This window comes from Colias croceus, chromosome 19 (genome assembly GCF_905220415.1).
Source record: "Colias croceus chromosome 19, ilColCroc2.1".
Classification (NCBI taxonomy): Eukaryota; Metazoa; Arthropoda; class Insecta; order Lepidoptera; family Pieridae; genus Colias; species Colias croceus.
In genome coordinates this window covers 623,482-643,475 of record NC_059555.1, presented here as the reverse complement: position 1 = coordinate 643,475, position 19,994 = coordinate 623,482, and the positions used below count along the sequence as shown (strand labels likewise).

The following is a 19,994-nucleotide window of genomic DNA, read 5'->3' as shown; positions in this document are numbered from 1 at the left end:
TAAGAAAAGATCATAATTTTAAAAGTCTTTATTTCTAAACATAAAATACAACAATACATACATAACATAAAATATCAGTAGCCGCCTAGTTTGAGGTCCAAATTATTATCCGCAATGTATTTATGAACATCACTCATGTCTTCACTAAAATCCACTGTGAACATTTGCAACTGTTCACATGTCTGTATTATTTGTTTCACTACATCTTTGGAAACCTCCAAAGTACAGTCCAACCATAAACTATGCATATTTTTAAAATAACCCTTCTGTAAAATATATATTAATGTGTTATCTAAAATTAATTTCGTCTGATACTTCAACGTTAACTTCCGTAGACTCTGCGTGCACTCTGCGAAGAATACCAGTATCTCTTCGATACTAAAATTCTCGTTACCTAACGTCAACGTCTCGATCTCGCGGAATATGTTCGTCGGTCGCCGGAAAAAGCGGGGTATCGTGAAATAGTTCGATTGGGTCATGAGACAGAGAGATGTGAGGTTAGGGCAACACGTCCCAATGTTAATAACAGCGTCTAAAGTTAGTGAATGGTCAATCTCCCACAAGGAGAAATGAGTCAAGTAACACCCCTTCACCTCGAGCATACGATGCATAGAAGTGCTGTACGAGAAAAACGACATATCCAACTTATGTAACCTAATATCACTCAACGCTATCTCTTCTAAAATCGCGTCCTTGTTATGGGCTGACAAATGGGTGATGGACAGTTCTTTTAAATGTGGACAAATCTTTACCAGCTTCCGCATGCCTTCCGCCGATGCAAAGTGGCAGTTGATTTTCCGTAAACTGAGGGGACCGATGCTTAGATCCGTACCGATCAACGTTGACCCTATATCGCAGGATTCTATCCGCAACTCCTCGAGGTAGGGGAGCTCACTGATGAGCATGATGATGCCGGCCTGCGAGACGCACCGCCCTACGCGACTAGCTCGCTCGTTGCGAGGTGGATCCATCGCCAATATGCGCAAATTCTTTAAATTGGAAATACAACACAGACCCGCATCAGAGACGTTACGAATCCAGACGGAAGCATTGATGAGAGATTTGCAAATATCGACCCTAGAGACGATGTTCAGCTCTTCGAGGAGGTGGCATTGTGAGCCGATTATGTCGAGTATTTCGTCAGTGCAGATGAATTTTAAATCGAGGACGATCAAACGACTGAACCATGGGATGGTACGGATCCAGAAATGTTGGGGAATGCCATTGTCGACGTCGCATTTGCGGAAGATGGACATTTTGGGATGGATGAGAACATTTAGCTGAATGCGAGGATCACCGCGATACCGGCAGCAGGCTCTCTCTAGACAGAGGACATCAAATAACCTGAAACAAATGTAAAGTTTTAAAAATGCATACTTAATATTATAAAGTTTAGAAATTTGGAATGAAAATATTTACATTTGAATCCCATCTCATGTTCATTTTGTCCATTCTTTTAAAATTTTCAAATTGGTATTTATAGGCATTTTAAATGCCATAAAACCATTATCAAACTAAAAATTAAAATGAAAAGCAAGTAAACCCTGTGTATAATATAAGTAACTTTGTTAGATTTTGCCTGACATTTTGTTGGACAACTAGGAGACTGTGCCATATCCCAGATAGTTTTACACATTGACCAATTATTCCTAAGAAATTTGATAAATTAGATGCATGCTCAAGCCAATTTCAGCTATGCATTGCACAATGCTTTGTGTTGAATCACTACAAAGTATAAAACAAAGTCGCTTTGTCTGTCCCTATGTATGATTAAATCTTTCAAACTACGCAATGGATTTAGATGCTGTTTGTTTTAATAGATAGAGTTGTTCTCGAGGAAGATTTTAGTACATAATCTATTATGTTTTAGACACAGCGGGAGAAGCCGCGGGCGGAAAACTAGTGGAATATAATCCCTTTATGAAGGAAGACTATATTATTATGCTATAATATTGAGCAATAAGAGTAGAGCATTAATTAAAAGTTTTGCAAAATATTAAATGGGTCAGCTTGTTAACCCATTGACCACCGAGCGGCCCAATGAGACCACAACACAATAAATTTTCTATTGTCTGTGATTCCGGGGGCTGAGGCATTAATTATTCAGGAACTTACTACAACATCAAAAAGGTAAACTAAATTCTAAACTATGGTAGTAAATGCTTTTAATTTTTCTGTCAACTGTGAAACTTTCTAACTTTCAATATTAATTATTTGTTGTTTTTATTAATATATTCAACAATATTGAAAAATGAAATGAAAAAAGGGTTAATTCACAAGGAATAATGCTAAATGTAATTTATTATTTACAATATTAAAATATCTACAAACCTTGCTGGTAACAAAGCCATGAGATATCCTTTTAACGCGCACACCTGCCTTTCACATTCCCTACAGTCTATATCTGGATTATTTTTCTCAATAATATAACAACATTCATTTATCAAACTAAGAGAACTTTTAATACACAATCTTAATAAACTACTTGGTTGTTTACGAGGCGACATATTTGTTAGGTATAATAAAGAAAACAAATGGGAAATTACATTTCTTCAATTTTACTAATGGTACGCGAATATTACCCGAATCTCACTTGTTTCATAGATAAACGTGTTCAGTTTTGGATTCAATAATTTCGAAATAAATTAAACGCTTTAAAAATAAACCAAAATTATTGCTCTGATAGAACAGCTGACAAAAGTAGATTAGAAATTATGCTGTAGTTTTGACAGTTGACAATTTTATAAACATGGCATCATTGTCATAGCCATAGCCAATATAATGTTTTAAATAAATTATTTCATTAAAAATAGACTTAACTCTTGAATTATTTGCTTATTGATTCATCAGGCTTATTTGGTCTTTACCAAAGATGATACTAAGATGAATCAATAAAGAGCTAAAGAGCTCTTTATGTACTTTATGTATTCAATTTATAATTTCTCCATAAATTTCCTTTTTTTATATTTATTTTCTCTCATTCTATATTAATTATCTGTTATCAATCTGTCAAGTGTCAATGTCAATCAACTCGCCGCTCTTGGATTGGAAGTTGGAACCGGCATTCGGCAAGTTTTTTTTACAATCCAGCCACTGAATCCAGCTTGCACTTTTGCAAATTGCATGTATTTCTACGCCAGTGATAGCAGATTATAGGTAAATTGAATTATTTTTTATATACCTTTCATGCTTGTGTGTGTCTGATTCATTGTTATCATCTTTTACAAATATTTACTGAATACTTGCAGTTTGCGTAAAATCTTTTAATTCTTAACAAAAATAGCAACTACTATCGTTATCTATTTGTTCGATAGCATTCCAGAGTCGCATTTGAAATGATATTTAGGTGCCTAGCATATTCAGATAAGTGTTATTGCACCTTCAATAATGTACCAATTATTGTTACTTATGTATTATTCGTTTGATATTTTATACATACAGACTTCGTTCACTTTCAAATTAGATTTTTCTAGAAAAATATTCCTATTCCATGTGTAGGTAGATAGAATTTTTTTAACATTTATGAGCATAATCATAATGTCAATGTGGGTAATATTTGTTAGCTACACAAAATAACATTTAATTTTTATTTATATTAGACATATTATTATCTGCTTAAAAATCACATGACTATATTTTCACATAATGTTTTTTTTTTTACTGTTAGTCCACTGTTTTAATTAAATTATTGTAGGTATTTGAAAATGTGAAATTTTTATATTTTTCAATACTAACTTCTAAGAATACTGCAACACTTATAATTAAGTGGTGTTGCTTTGTTTCTAATAGCATGTCAGTTAATACCTCAGCCCCCGGAATCACAGACAATAGAAAATCTATTGTGTCATGGTCTCATTGGGCCGCTCGGTGGTCAATGGGTTAAAACATTAATTTTATATGAGACTTCTATTACCTTAATTTATATTGTTTATTTGTCTATTAGTGAAACTAGTGTTTTTATGATAATGTGAATAATGTCTTAACAATTAATTTATATGATAAAATGCTCATTTAATTCATTAACAATTATAAGTACCTATTTTATTTTAAATGTAAGTTATCATAATAATTTATAACGTTTATTTATTATTTAAAGTTAAAGCCAGTAAATCCAAGATAATATAATATCCAAAATTAGTCACATTTTTTGTTATAATAATAATAAGGTTTAAACAATCTATATTAATGTGGAATGATCCACCTTTTAAATATTTTGCCGCTAACTGCAGAATATCTTTAGAGGCAAAAATATTTATTTAACTCTTTTAAAAATAAACACTAAATTAATTTTGAAACTCAATTATTATGCAGTAGGTAAACGTAAAGTAGCCAATGTCTTATTTTGGTTTAAATTAATCAAAATAGGCCTTTTGTAAAATAAATTAGTCTTTCTTCTTCTTCTTTCAAAATCTGAGCTTTTTCAAATGAAGATAGGTACTATACCAACATGCATTTTCTGTTGGACCGTTTACACAACCCATACAGTTCCTATTATTCCAATTAGTTTTCAATGTCATCCTATTATTCTTTTATCTTTATTATGCAAAATATTGATATAATATCAAACAGAGTAAATTTCTTTCATATCAACTCCAATGACAAATACAATTTTGCATTGGCCACTCACCAAAAAAAAGTTAAGCTCGCATAAATAGCGCCATCTCGCTTCATTCCACTCATTCGTCCGCCGTCTGCCGTGCGTGCATGTTGTCAATATGGGACGAACATTGAGATTTGCGATTCTTTTGTTAATAGCAGACAGCACTATGGTCAATTTTAGGGTGTTTGCAAGAGCGATGTCGACTGTAGCGAAGAGCTTCGAGGCGAACGCCGTGGTGCCTGATGTGGTGCCGAAAGCGCCCAGTGCTTTGATCACGGTAAGTTTATCCTACTAATATTATAAATACGAAAGTTGTACTGAGGATGTATTGACCCTTTTTCGCAAAAACTACTGACCATATTTGGATGAAACTTTACAGTAATACAGGTAATATATATGAATAACACATCAGATATATAAATATGTACCATCAAGTTTTTGTATTAGCATATTTTGTTATTGACGAACTTGTTTTGTGTGCTACAAAAACAAATATGTAGTATACAATTTTTATCAGTGCTATTTTCACATATTTACCTACATTGATTTTGTTTGAGTTAATCGGTAATTCTTTATTTAATTTTGGTTAAGTTAATATTTTAGTAGGTATGTATTTAATTCAATGTTTTAACGGCGATAGTACTTACAGGTGCGCACGCGCAGGTGCTAAGTAAATTAAAGTTCTAAGATATCCTGTGACCTGCCTCTAACAAGTATTTACTTGGAAAGATTAAATTAATCCTATTTACTTGTACAGTGTAAAATTTTTTTGGTATTTATACAAGTGATAACTGCGTTAAAAACAACCGACTTCAAACTTGCACTTGCAACATTTACAAATACAGACAAAAATGCTCATAAAATAAAAACTACTGGGCCTATCCGAATAAAATTTTTATGGGACCAATTCGACACCATCCCGCATCGAACAAAAAAAGAATCACGTAAATCGGTTCAAAAACCTCTGAGTAATCGGTGAACATACATAAAAAAAAACATACCGGCCGAATTGATAACCTCCTCCTTTTTTTTGAAGTCGGTTAAAAAAGAATAATTTGATAAGTTATGTACAAAAATTTAAAATCGGACAGTTTTCCATAATTTTATCAATGAACATTTGCTGTCTATTGTTTTATAAGCCAACGATTGGCGAATTCAATATTTGCCAGCCCTGCATTTCGCGACCTGCCCGGCATAATAATGGGTACGAGAGGGTGGCAACATTGCCACCCCGTAATATCATGTGAGAAGAAAAGAGTGAGAAAGAATGTCATTTTCGTTTGAATTCAAACTTAACTGATATTTATTGAGTAATAAAGACAAAGCAAATAGATTGAAGTAATAACATAGAAAATTGGAAAATTACCTTCGTATATGTACAGCTGTGCAATCCCGTCCGACTAGGGCCCTTCCGGCCTCCTCCACTCAAGCGACAGCCCAAGCCGAGGTTCGAAATCCGCGTCAAGGGGGGACGCCCTTGCGCATGTCGCTACCACCCACGCGTCCGCGTTAAAATGTAGAAGCCCTTCTGACTTAGAGACACCACACAAAAAAAGCTGAGCAACTTGTCTCGGTTATAAACAATAAGGTACTTTTATGTCATTGCAAACATTTTGCAAAATGAACGATTGTGTTACAAAATATTGCATTTTTTATAAAGTTATAGATAACCGAGTATGTTCATTGGGGTATACCGTATATAAAGCTACTTACTTCGGCGATTTCCTACAAAACTACTTTTGTAGGAAATCGCCGAAGTAAGTACTTACGTAACAGATGAACTAACAAATACTTCTACAAGTATTTGTTAGTTCATCTGTTTATTTATGGAACGATTCGACAATAATAAAACATAACCAAAAGTGTAGAACTGTAGATTATTAGTTATTACTGGAGATCCAAACTAGGCTGTTGCCTGTGTCTTGGATCTCAGAAAATAATGTAAAATAATTACTAAAGCTGGTATAATCAAACAATGTAGATACCTAATCATAATTAAACAAAATATCCGGCTAATAGAAATATTTTTTCAACGTCCTTGAAAAGACGATAAAAGAGAGCAAAAAAATTGCTCGAACACATATTTCTCATGGTAGCTAATGATGTGCCATAATTATGTATCATTTCGTACTAAATGGTCAAGTGCGAGTCAGATTAGCAACAAAAAGTTCCGTACAAATAAGCTGAAGGGTAACAAAAAAATTGGTCATCCATCCAATTTATGACCGTGCCAACCTTCTTAACCTCGTTTTTTTGTTATTGTTAACTAGTTAATCGCCCGCGGCTTCGCCCGCTTTGTCTAAAACGTAATAAATTATACACACTAAAACCTTCATCTTGAATCACTCTGTCTATTAAAAAAACCGCGTCAAAATCCGTTGCGTAGTTTTAAAGATTTAAGCATACAAAGGGACATAGGGTCAGAAAAACGACTTGTAGTGATGAAGCAGCCGCAGAAATACATCATCTCTAAAAAATTAAACTGTCTAACAACAGACGTACAGGCAACGAAGTCTCGAACTTAAACATTTATTTATTCAGTTCGACTTCTTCTAGAAGCACTGAATCGTCATAACATAGTTTTACCATTTAACACCGATTCAGAAAGCAATAGGGTCCCGTTTTATAATACGGAAACCTAAAACGCAATTGCTCTTACACATATCTCACGGCTGCTAATGATATGCTATAACGATGTATCATACCGTACTATAGTACAAAATAACCTTCACAACGTAGGCATACATATAATAAAACATCAGATAAGCTTCCCTTTTATAAACGTTAATCAGATGATGCCATTAGAGGAATAATGGTGTGATATTTGTCGGCTATAATAGTTGTAATTTCTGGTTCACGTTTGACGAATGAGCTCTTTTTAGATGCAACTGTGAGCCAGTAATATATCGTTGAGATTTCATGGACATTTATGTGATTATCCAATAGACGCGAAGTTTCTAGATGCACTAATGAGGCGGATGTGTCTGTGTGTTTGAGGCACTTGTATCATGTTATGGCAATTAGGCAAGCCTTTGATTGTTCTGCATGATGATTAATTAATGTAGGAATCAAATGGGGATCTTAAAAAAGATAGCCTTTGTTGTGACTGTTTAAAATACTGGTTATAAAGTTTGCTAACTGCTACTGCTAAAGTTTGCTACTCTGATATATAAAAAGGTTTTAGGATTCTTGTAGTTATACTAGAATCCTAAAACCTTATTATATATTCGAAAAACGTAATATTCGTAGATAACTATATGCGTTTGGATTTAGTTTCGCCTATCGATAACTACCTATAACAGCATCAAGCCACATTCGAAAACTTACAAAATGAAATAATAAATGAGCATAATACATGATATATGAATAACATGATAGTGTGATGTACATAACTTATCAGGTCTATGAGACAGCATTTGTATGACGTATAAATAAAAACTGCATTATTGACTTTTACTTTTCCTAACATCCCAATGTTAATACTTTAGCATTTACACAAAATTATCCATTTTATCTCCAGGTAAAATACCCCAGCGGTGTGGAAGTCAAGGAGGGCAATGTGCTGACTCCGACCAACGTGAAGGATGTGCCCTCTGTCAGCTGGGAGGCCAGCGCTGATAGCTTCTACACTCTGGCTATGACTGGTGAGATAATATCTATATTGTAGAATATTATGCATTTGATGCAGCTTAAATTGGTTTAGGAGTTACTTGTTAGTTCTTAATTTTGAGGGTAGTTTGGAAATTTTAGAACTCAGTAAAAATCACGTAGATAAAAACGATTTGAATTTAAAGAGAACTTCCTGAATTGTTGATGTTCCCAAGAATACCTAAGTCATTTTATATTTCGTAACTATACATTGTACAATAACAAAAAAAAAATGAATGAGTTGTAAATGTTTCATTTAGTTTTATGTCTATTATTGTTCTCAGAAATCATAAGGTTTAACTAATATTTTCTATTTATCATCCTATTGACTTTCAGACCCGGACGCGCCATCGCGCAAAGAGCCCAAATTCCGGGAATGGCACCACTGGCTTGTAGGCAACATTCCCGGACAGAACGTAGCGAGTGGTGAGACTCTGTCCGCGTACATCGGTTCTGGACCTCCGGAGGGCACCGGGCTGCATAGATACGTGTTCCTCGTGTACAAGCAGCCGGGGAAACTGAGCTTCGATGAACCGAGGTTGCCTAATACGTGAGTATTGGATTGTATAGAATAGAAAAATGCATTTTTGGACTGTATTAAAAAGAAATTGGCTTCAAATTGTCTTCACTAAACAAAATTTAAATAGGATCCACCAGATTGAAACTCAAACTCAAACTTTAGTAGAATTGAGAAGATGAAGGATCTTCTCAAGTTTTTGAAGTCGGTAGAAAAATAAAGCTTCGCTTTGCTAATTACGTGCATTTGTATGAGTGTGTGTATTTAAACTTGATACAGTGCCACAAACTTATCTGACCCGGTGGCAAAAAGTGGAACTACGTGCCGCCTTTTTGAAATGCCACACTTTCATACTTTTCATACGGAATATTTTGTATAAATAAAAAGTTTCTTATTAATGTTAATTTACACCATTGACAATTACATTATTTTTATCCCTTGCATCCGGGGAAATACTATTTAGCGGCACTAAAATCGACATCAGTGACACCGTCACCGGGTCTGTTAAGTTTGTGGCACTGTAGGTGTCTTTAAATTAAATTGATTCTGACATTGACATCATAGTCATAGATCATCATAGAAATTGAAAAAGAAAAAACGTAATTAAATTAACATCAAATGTTTTGTTCACATAATATTCACATAATATTATAAAGTCTCAACTATTATTTCGTAATACGTACCTATAATTTTTCTGCGTATTTTTCATACCGTCGTGGTGTAATATAAATACTTACGGCCTTACAAATAAAAATTTAAACAATAGATAAATTTCTACCATTTTCTACCATAGCTGTGTCCTGCTCTTGCTCACATGAAACGTCAATCATAAAAACAAGACAGGTTATTGCAATAACTAATCCATTGCATAGCGAATTTGTAACATTTTATTAGTAAGACCAATAGTATTTATGTATTTTTAATTTGTGTATTTCAAAGACAATCTTTTATTTCAGTTCTGGCGACAAACGCGGAGGTTTCTCCATTGCAAAATTCGCGGAAAAGTACAAGCTCGGAGACCCGATTGCTGGAAACTTCTATCAAGCGGAATATGACGATTATGTTCCCATTCTATATAAACAACTTGGAGCTTGAGCATTTAAAATGCTATGTGCCTGTAATATCGTTGATGAAATTGGCGGTAGTTAGATGTTAAGATACCCTCTAAATATATAGTTTAAAAGTATGGTGTTTTTTTTCTTGTTATTTAAAATAGTATTTTTACCTAAATCAGGGGTTGTTTACTTACTAATAACAATTTGATGAATGATGAAATAAATAGTATAATATGATCGAAGAGAACTGAGCCACGGAAAATTCAATATGGTAGGTATACTATATACACTAGATAGCTAATTTCCTTACTAATTTTGAATCTAGACAAATTTTAGATCAGACAAGCCTGTCTATCTCCGCGTGTTATTAAAAACAAACCTACTGGCGAGGGCCATTGCGCAAGGGCCAATCTGGCCAGGGCTGCCGCAAGCGACATACACGCGCGCGCTACTTGTTCGACCACGTACAACTTTCTCAATAATTGCAAACAAAAGGATACTTACATTATTTAAGAATATACAGTATTTAAGAGCTAGCGCACAAGAGCAACTTTTGTCTCCGCAACTATTTTGTCTCTCCCATCAACTCTATAGGAAGTGGCGTCGCTACGTGCGCGCACTTTCTTACTAGCCCATGGAGTTGATGGAAGAGACAAAATAGTTGCGGAGACAAAAGTTGTTCTTGCGCGCTAGCCATAATTGTTTAAATACGGATCGTGATCGAAGTTTAACTTTTTATTTGGTTGCCTAAACACGCTGACAGATAAAATCTACTTTGATTGGATAACATAATGTTCCTATTTGATCAAAATCGGATAAGAAACATTCATATTAGAATTTCCTGCCTACCCTCTAAGTGAGGTAGCGTCAATTTATGCATATGTGTTTTTCTGAGTCTTCAGCTACATACATACAAAATTTCATCGTAATCGGTTCAGTAGCATTTGCGTGAAAGAGTAATAAACATCCATCCACACCAAGAGTAATAAATATACATACATATATCCATACATGCTCACAAACTTTTGCCTTTATAATATAAGTAGGAGTTCATAATTCAAAATAATTAATAAATTTAATTCACTAGTGAGATAACAATGATACAATTTTTATGTTTCGTCCGAAACAAAAACAATTCCAGATATTTTTACACTCCTCCATAAATTTCCTTTTTAGGGTTCCGTAGTCCCACAAGGAACCCTTATAAGATCGTTCAGTCCGCCCGTCCGTCTGTCACAGCACAATATCTTATATATGGATCGATTTGCATGAAACTTGGTTCAAGGATACTTTGGATATGGATCTCAAATTTAAAAAATACAAAAAAATGAAAATTACCCTTTTTTAAGGGTACCTCCCCATACATGTAAAGGGGGCTGAATTTTTTTTTGAGCGCACCCCCTTGTGTGGGGTATCGTTGAAAAGGTCTATGTAAATGAGGCAGAGTTTCAGGCAAAAATATTTATTTAACTCTTTTAAAAATAAATAATTATTTTTGAACTTCAATTATTATGTGAAAATATAGTAGGTAATCAAAATCCGAGCTTTTTCGACAAATAGATTTACTAAATCAACATGCATTTTCTGCGACTCATACTGTTCCTTATTTATTTCAATTAGTTTTCAATGACATCCTATTATTCTTTTATCTATATTATGCAAAATATTGATATATTAACAAACAGAGTAAATAATATCTTTCATATCAACTCCAATGACAAATACAATTCAATGCATTGACCCTTGCATTGGCCACTCACAAAAAAAAAGTTAAGGGAGGCTCCTTAAATTTTATGTGAATTTGCATTAATATTCTGAAACAGTCACACATACAATCACAATGGAACTTTAGTATATGATTTATTGGGTCTTTTTCTTTCCATGTACAAGACAGTTACGTAATTGTAAGATTTTCGCTCGATTCATTTTTTATTCAAAAATTATGCCTTTTTTAAGGATTATTACATTTTTTTTTTAATTTACTAGGACTTTATGTCTAAAATGTTAAAAATACTTACCTATGTAATGACGATTCGAAAGTGCTACTAAATAGTAGTCTAATTGAATAAATGAATGTTTGAGTTTGAGTTTGAAATAAATGTTAACAGTAAAAAATATAGTTTACTATCCAATCCCAACATATTTTTTTTTCTAGATCAATTATTAACTACTTTAGTTATAAACGAAATAAGAATTGAGACTTACGAGATTTAGTTTCGAGCTCGAACGCGATCAAAGAGCACACGCGACATTCGACTTTATTACGGCTGTGTTAGCGTCTAGCACCGTAGCGGTCTAACCGGTCTCTCAGTGTCAGAAATTATGTTAGGGAGCCTCCTTTTAAGCTCTCATAAATAGCGTCATTTCGCTTCGTTCCGCTGATTCGTCCGCTTTCTGCCGCGATGCAAGTTGTCAAGATGGGACGTACATTGAGATTTGCGATTCTTTTGTTAATAGCAGACAGCACTATGGTCAATTTTAGGGTGTCTGCAAGATCGATGTCGACTGTAGCGAAGAGCTTCGAGGCGAACGCCGTGGTGCCTGATGTGGTGCCGAAAGCGCCCAGTGCATTGATCACGGTAAGTTTATAGGTACTAATATAATTATAGAGTAAGATCCCAGAGCCGTAAGACACAACTTATTTTCTAAAGCATATATAAGTTTCGATTCACAGTAGTCTCTAGTATACTTTTTAATATCTGAATGATTGTGGAGCTCTACCGGTGACACCTGCGCCACCTCAGCCAAAACTAAAAAAAAGCTCTAATAAATGAACTTAATTTATTTTTAAATGTCTGATTTTTTTTATATGTTATTAAGATAACTATTGCAATGTTATATTTAATAAGTCAGACAAATTGCAATGACCAAACATCCCCAACCACAAAAATTACTCAACCATGAGTATGAGCGCGAAAGCACATGCGCATGCGCTTCAGAGTAAAATATCTTAATATTTGAAAAATACTTACTGCTATGTATGTATATCTATTTGATTAAGATGAAATTTATAATTATTAAAGTAATAATTAATCATTTTAAAAATAATTTTATATATTGCATATGTATAGGGAAAAATAAACTAACTTATTAGACTGTAATAGATTGCGAGTTTAAGAAGGGGAACCGAGTTACCATGGATGTCTAACTCGATCTAAAACGCATGTGTAGTGCTCTCGCGCTCATACTTGAGTAATTTTTGTGTTTAGGGGATGTTTGGTCGTTGCAATTATATAACATTGTAGTTAATAGTTATCAAAAAATCAGATCAGACATTTAAAAATAAATTAAGTTCATTTATTAGAGCTTTAAAGAGTCTGATAAAAGTTTTGGCTCAGGTGGCGCAGGTCTCACCGGTAGAGCTCCACTAACATTCAGATATTAAAAAGTACACTAGAGACTACTGTGAACCGAAACTTATACGCTTTAGAAAATAAGTTGTGTCTTACGGCTCTGGGATAATGGACTATTATTATAATAGCTTTCTGCCCGCGGCTTCGCCCGCGTTTTCAAAGAAAAATCAGCATAGTTCCCGTTCCCGTGGGATTTCCGGGATAAAACCTATTCTATGTGCTAATCCAAGTTACCCTCTATATGTGTGCTAAATTTCATTGTAATCGATTCAGTAGTATTTGCGTGAAAGAGTAACAAACACGTACACATCCATCCTCACAAACTTTCGCATTTATAATATGAGTAAGAGTAGGAAATGCGAAAATTTGTGAGATGGATGAAACAACTACTGGGCGGATTTGGGTTGAAACCTTATGGTATTATTAGTTGTACATCAGAATAATACATGAGCTAATTATAGAAATTCTTGATTGTGCCCTTGAATTCATTTCCGGATAATTTGAAGTGATCAACATCCAGTTTTTGTATTAACATATCTTGATATTGGAAAACTTGTTTTGTGTGCTACATAAACCAATATGTAGGTAGGAATATTGTATAATACCATGTAATCTTTTTTATCAATGCTATTTTTGTGATGAAAGTTATTTACATTACTTTTGTTTGTGTTAATCGATAATTCTGCATTTAATTTTGGTTAGGCTAATATTTTAGTAGGTATTCAATTTTGTATTTAATTCAATATTACAGCGACGATAGTTTCTTACAGGTGCGCGTGCGCAGGTGCTAAATAAAATAAAGTTCACAGATTTCCCATGATCTGCCTCTAACAAGCACTTGGAAAGATTTAATTAATACTATTTAGGTACTTTTATAGTGTTAAAAATTTTATTAATACAAATGAACCAGGATGGGTCATGATAATAATTATTATTGTTGAGATATTCTTTGTATAATGAGTATAAAGTTTTTTTACAGTAGGTATACTAAAGTTGTAGTAGTACACGTAGTAGATATATTGCAAATTGACACTTCAAACCTTGAAACATACCTATCAAGTTTTTTCATTAATTTTGGATCACTTTTTTGTGTATATTTTCAGCGATTCTCTGTATGAGTATTAGGTACCTATAGTTACTTAATGGCGTTTCGGAAGTGAGGTGCAGGTGGGAGTGCGGGTGCGCACAGGTCCCTCAACGTCCCGCTAATGCAAACAATTATTCATTTTTCTCCAGATAAAATACCCCAGCGGTGTGGAAGTCAAGGAGGGCAATGTGCTGACTCCGACCAACGTGAAGGATGTGCCCTCTGTCAGCTGGGAGGCCAGTGCTGATAGCTTCTACACTCTGGCTATGACTGGTGATGACCTTACCTATTTGTGTGAAATATTTGCTTAAATTGATTTTAGGAGTTATTGGATAGTTCTTTATTTTGAGGGTAGTTAGGTTAGGTTTAGGTACAAAAAAAAAATGAATGAGTTGTAAATGTTTCATTTTTATAGTTTTCTGTCTATTGTTGTTCTCAGAAATCTTTAGTTTTTTTATTTAGACTGACCGGTTGGCTTGGTTGGTAGTGGCCCTGCCTTCCAAGCTAGAGGTCGTGGGTTCGATTCCCACCCGGGGCAAATATTTGTGCGATGAACATACATGTTTGCTCTGTGTCTGGGTGCTAATAATTATAATTCAATTATTTATTCAAGTAACCAGGGGCCTTAGACAAAGTAACAATTACAAAACGATAACGAAGTTAGAAATCGCAAAAATGTATGGGATTGACATTAGATAGACCACGTGATCTAACGCGGCGTATGTCAATCCCTTTTTTGCGATTTCTAACTTCGTTGTCGTTTTGTAATTTTATTGTTACTTTGTCTGCCCCAGCTGTACTCATTTTGTTAGTAACAATTAATAACTTAAAAATTATGTTAGTAAGAATAATACAAATTTATTATGACTGCTAGAAATGCACACCACCGCTACAAAGCTATCAAAGAAGCAGACAATTTGCAGCAGTGGTTTACATACCAGCAGTCGAGCCGACTCGCTATACAGCGCATGATTACATTGGGGCTGTCCCGCACACGGCGCACCAGGGCGCATCTCTTTCGCATTGTAGCGTAAAAACAGTCTATACGAGCTTCTGCAAACATCCCTGATGTGCTGCAATAACGGGGCAGCCCGATTAACACCCGGAACGCATTATTGTATTGAACACGAAGCGAGCTGTAAGAATGTCGAGCATGACTAGGCTGCAGCACGTGTAGAAAGATGTACAATACCTACGCACGAAATAGGGTTTTTTTTAACTTCATTAGAACAACGTGCAAACCTACGAATAATTATACCAAGTTTCATCGAAATTGAACCGTCAGTTTTCACGTGATGTCTGCATATACAGACAGACAGACAGACAAAAATTTTTTTAATCACATATTTGGGTTTGGTATCGATCCAGTAACACCCCCTGCTATTTATTTTTTCAATATTTTCAATGTACAGAATTGACCCTTCTACAGATTTATTATATGTACATATAGATTATATTTATCACACAACACAAGCGAAAGCTTTGTATTATATCAGATCGTGCCATGTGTGAAAATTGTCCTGAAATATTTATTTATTTATTTTATTTATTTGTATAGTTTGTAATCAACACCAACTAATTTTCTATTTTTCATCCTATTGACTTTCAGACCCAGACCAGAAACTCCCGGAATTTCACCACTGGCTTGTAGGCAATATTCCTGGACAAAACGTAGCGAGTGGGGAGACTCTGTCCGCGTACATCGGTTCCGGACCACCATTGGGAACCGGGCTGCATAGATACGTGTTCCTTGTGTACAAGCAGCCGGGGAAACTGAGCTTCGATGAACCGAGGTTGCCTAATACGTGAGTATGGAGATAATGTTGAATAAGCTACATCTGTATTTAGTTTGTGTATAAAAATGACGATAAAAATATAATGTTCAATAGTACAACACCTATAGAAAATAAAAGAAAAATATAATAATAGAAAATTAATGTTATAAAAAATAAACTAAAAATGCATAAAATTGATTTTTTCACATAATGTGTCGTCTATTTATTTTAACACTAGCTGCGCTCCACGGTTTCACCCGCGTGGCTTTGCTCCTGTTCTTCTCAGCGTGATGATATATAGCCTTCCTCGATGAATGGGCTATCTAACACCGAAATAATTTTTCAAATTGGACCAGTAGTTCCTGAGATTAGCGCGTTCAAACAAACAAACTCTTCAGCTTTATAATATTAGTACCTATAGATTATTTTTTGGGTATATTGTCATACCATCGTTTTTTAATGTAGTATAGTGTATTTTATAATTAATTTTAATGTTTCAGTTCTGTCGACAAACGCGTAAATTTCTCCATTGCAAAATTCGCGGAGAAGTACAAGCTCGGAGACCCGATTGCTGGAAACTTCTATCAAGCGGAATATGACGATTATGTTCCCATTCTATATAAACAACTTGGAGCTTGAGAATTTAAAATGTTATGTGCCTGTAATATCGTTGATGAAATTGGCGGTAGTTAGATGTTAAGATACCCTCTAAATATTATATAGTTTAAAAGTATGGTGTTTTTTTTCTTGTCATTTAAAATAAGGATTTTAAAGAAGGAAACATGAATCAGACGTTATTTTTACGTGTATATCAAAAGCAGTATGTAACGAAAGGTTAATTAAAGGCTTAGGTACATATTAGTTTGCATTCGTAAAAATATGAATTCTAAATTAATTTAAGGTGTGACTTATTTCAAATTTCAATCAATGAAATACACAATTTATAGTTTATACAGCTTTTCGTATTTTGTACATTTGTTGACATTCGTGACGATTTCGATGACGTTGTTTCATCTTGATTCGTTTAGTGGAAAAGAAAAATGTACTTGGAAAATATTTATAAAATATTAAAGTAAAACGACTACCGATCGATTCTATCTTTATGCCTACAGTTTTAATCTAATAAAAAAATAATGGAAATTTTCAAGGATATAGTTAAGACTAGCTTCCGCCCGCGACTCCGTCCGCGCGGATGTCGGTCTTTGCGTGGATGGTTAATTTCTCCATTTTGAGTAACTCTGACAATGACATCTTATAAATATCTATTGGACCCAAATACGGCTAGGCCTATAATAATACGCAACGTGTGTTCGCGGTTCTACAGAACAACATCTATGATTAATTTTTTTCTTCGTATGATTCCAGGATAAAAAGTATCCTATTTTACGCCCAGGATAATAAAGTATAAATACCAAGTTTCATCGAAATCGAACCGTTAGTTTTCACGTGATGCCTTCACATACAGACAGACAGACAGACAAAAATTTTTTTAATCACATATTTAGATTTGGTATCGATCCAGTAACACCCCCTGGTATTTATTTTTTCAATATTTTCAATGTACAGAATTGACCATTCTACAGATTTGTAGTATAGATGTATAGTTATGAATTTACTAATAAAATAAATAAATAAACAAAATATTTTTGGTTGTTTTTTTATTTTGTGAGATCAAAAGGCAACATTAGGCATTATTAAGATATTCAAGTTTCATCACTGGCCGCGAAAGTTCATCACGACGCCAACTTTACCAAAACCCCTTTGCTAACATTTAACTTGCACTGATTTTAGTTTGAATTATAATACTATTATAATTTATATCTAAACATCAATAAATATATTATAATATGAAGGTGGATAAAAATAAGTAGCACCAATTAATTAATAATGAGTGAGTACTTATTTAGAAACCGATATACCGTATACGCTTTATTTATGGGAATACATTGATGTTACATTAATGTACCTACTTAATGCGTACCTAATGTAATTCCAATGAAAAATAAAAATCAGTTCATGTTTGAATCCATAACTTATTCCCCTATCTGATGATCATTATAGGTAATTAAGATTAATGTGATATATGTGGTCAAATAAACAGAGAAATAAGTCATAACTTTATTCCAAAGCAATCATTGGTAATGTAAGGTTGTAGACAGAATCTATGCAAAATTTAAAAAGCACTGATAAATGCTTAGTAGGATGAATTTCCTTCCTAAAGAAACGGATAAAAGCGTAGTAGTGAACAGCACGGTCGCGTTGTGGTTCCGCATCGCGCGAGTGTTTGGGATGGCGCCTGTCAGCATCCGCTCTGACAAAGATGGCTATCGAGTTAGCGTCTCCATTTATAGCGCTCTCTATGGATATGCGGTTGGAGTAGTTTTTAGTAAATGCCACTGACAATTAAACTTTGAGCTAGCGCGCAAGAATAACTTTTGTCTCCGCAACTATTTTGGCTCTCCCGTCAACTCTATAGGAAGTTGCGAGAGACAAAATAGTTGCGGAGACAAAAGTTGCTCTTGCGCGCCAGCTCTATATCGATAATTGTTATTTTTTTGTACTAAATACGTGTAATATTATTTAATTTCAGCTGTAAGCTACATGGGATACATATGTAACATAATCAGAGTGGGGATGACGCCTACAATAATTGATAGGCGTGTGTGGTTCTGGACGGTGGACTTCGGTTTGATACTCGCTGTAGTAGACCCCATCATTGCTGGTGGAGCTAAGCTGCAGGATGTTATGATAAATGATTTAATTGCGTTAAATAAGGTGAAATCTGTTTCAAGAGACATTAAAACATAGTTAAAGCTGTTGAGAGGGGGGTCAGAACCTTTAAATTCTTGATTGAGTCACTCCTTGATTTTATGTTAAAAAATATAATAAAACAAATTCGCTGACTCAGTATGGTTGTGGATATTCCTCTTATTTTTGTATCTTACTAGTTGAACGGGAAACATTCTGTATAGACACAAGAAACCCATATAACTTATAATAGTCTAAGATCCGGCTACAGGACTAGTGCGTTCATCGTTTTTTTTGCTATAACCCAAATTTTATGTATACTATATATTTTATAATTAGGAGAAATGATATCAGGTTGCGTATCAAAATTTGGTCGTATCGTTCGGTCGTATCGTTGTGGTATTTTAATTATTTTTGATTTATTTTTTGGAAAAAATTTTGACTTTCATATTAATAAAGTTTTCATAAAATTTCAGATAAACTGTCAGGTCAATAGTTGTTATATAGATAAAGTAAAAAACAGTAGACGGAACACATTCATTACATTTAGCCTTATAGCTATGTATTTGTCACTGATCCTGAAAATTTCATTGGATTTAAGTTATCTGGATACTTTGCGTAAGTACCTAATTGAAAAACCTTTGATCAAACAGAAATAAACAACAAATTATAAACAGAAAAAATGTAACTTCTCTTTGTTGCTAAGAGAACCTAATTAATTTTGTATATTTGTTTTATTTTTTACTTTATCGCTGTATCTTGTTTTGAATCTAAATCGTTATTTTATTTTTTAGAATTCAAATGTTTTCATGGAATCGTGCAATTTAATTTCTTATTATTAGTTGGCGCCAAGCTACGTCTTATAATATTGAACGTGAAAATACAAAATACATTGCAAATTATTAACGAAGAATTACTTCGCCTGTACAATATGATTGGTAGCGGTAAGTTTTCAATTTTATTCAGGCGTAACTTAACAATGGAAAAGGCGAGTTGTTTCAATATTTTTTCTAATAGTTACCTACCGATCCACTTGTGAAGAAAGCGCTTCTAAAATATGTTTAGTTGGCAAATAAACGTTTGAGATTGAATTCGAATGTACTTATTATACTTACATAATTATTATTTATTCCTGTTTTTTCTAGATATGGAGCTAACCTCCCAAGTATTCGCATGGTCTCTGTCCAGAAGGCTGCGAGTACTTTGCCACT

At 34.0% G+C, this 19,994-nt stretch overlaps 3 protein-coding genes across 5 annotated transcripts; 2 read left to right on the top strand and 1 right to left on the bottom strand.

Annotated features, from left to right (window-relative positions):
- LOC123700127 lies at positions 1-2,706 on the bottom strand. The gene is made up of 2 exons (XM_045647257.1): positions 2,332-2,706; positions 1-1,344 (listed from the first exon to the last, which is right to left on the bottom strand). Exons 1-2 carry the CDS (start codon positions 2,505-2,507, stop codon positions 75-77), a joined length of 1,446 nt encoding a protein of 481 aa, XP_045503213.1. The 5' UTR covers positions 2,508-2,706; the 3' UTR covers positions 1-74.
- A 376-nt stretch (positions 2,707-3,082) lies between these two features.
- LOC123700128 (protein D2-like) lies at positions 3,083-9,951 on the top strand. 3 transcript variants are annotated; one of them, XM_045647261.1, is made up of 5 exons: positions 3,083-3,156; positions 4,781-4,877; positions 8,121-8,244; positions 8,585-8,798; positions 9,722-9,951. In XM_045647261.1, the coding sequence occupies exons 2-5, from the start codon at positions 4,797-4,799 to the stop codon at positions 9,858-9,860; spliced, it is 558 nt and encodes a 185-aa protein (XP_045503217.1). In that variant the 5' UTR covers positions 3,083-3,156; positions 4,781-4,796; the 3' UTR covers positions 9,861-9,951. The 3 variants fall into 3 exon arrangements, with proteins under 3 accessions (XP_045503217.1, XP_045503216.1, XP_045503215.1); XM_045647260.1 differs by having other exon boundaries at positions 3,089-3,156; positions 4,756-4,877; XM_045647259.1 differs by lacking the exon at positions 3,083-3,156 and having other exon boundaries at positions 4,669-4,877.
- Positions 9,952-12,181: 2,230 nt separating this feature from the next.
- LOC123700129 (protein D2-like) lies at positions 12,182-16,739 on the top strand. The gene is made up of 4 exons (XM_045647262.1): positions 12,182-12,399; positions 14,410-14,533; positions 15,870-16,065; positions 16,536-16,739. Exons 1-4 carry the CDS (start codon positions 12,223-12,225, stop codon positions 16,672-16,674), a joined length of 636 nt encoding a protein of 211 aa, XP_045503218.1. The 5' UTR covers positions 12,182-12,222; the 3' UTR covers positions 16,675-16,739.
- Positions 16,740-19,994: the final 3,255 nt, after the last annotated feature.

Bases quoted from the DNA above. Each gene is read 5' to 3' on its own strand.
- LOC123700127 (XM_045647257.1), bottom strand. From the start codon at position 2,507: ATGTCGCCTCGTAAACAACCAAGTAGTTTATTAAGATTGTGTATTAAA. The intron at 1,345-2,331 runs GTTTGTAGATAT...CATTTGTTTCAG, and splicing joins ATGGCTTTGTTACCAGCAAG to GTTATTTGATGTCCTCTGTC.
- LOC123700129 (XM_045647262.1), top strand. From the start codon at position 12,223: ATGCAAGTTGTCAAGATGGGACGTACATTGAGATTTGCGATTCTTTTG. The intron at 12,400-14,409 runs GTAAGTTTATAG...ATTTTTCTCCAG, and splicing joins CGCCCAGTGCATTGATCACG to ATAAAATACCCCAGCGGTGT. The intron at 14,534-15,869 runs GTGATGACCTTA...ATTGACTTTCAG, and splicing joins CTACACTCTGGCTATGACTG to ACCCAGACCAGAAACTCCCG.
- LOC123700128 (XM_045647259.1), top strand. From the start codon at position 4,716: ATGGGACGAACATTGAGATTTGCGATTCTTTTGTTAATAGCAGACAGC. The intron at 8,245-8,584 runs GTGAGATAATAT...ATTGACTTTCAG, and splicing joins CTACACTCTGGCTATGACTG to ACCCGGACGCGCCATCGCGC. The intron at 8,799-9,721 runs GTGAGTATTGGA...CTTTTATTTCAG, and splicing joins GAACCGAGGTTGCCTAATAC to TTCTGGCGACAAACGCGGAG.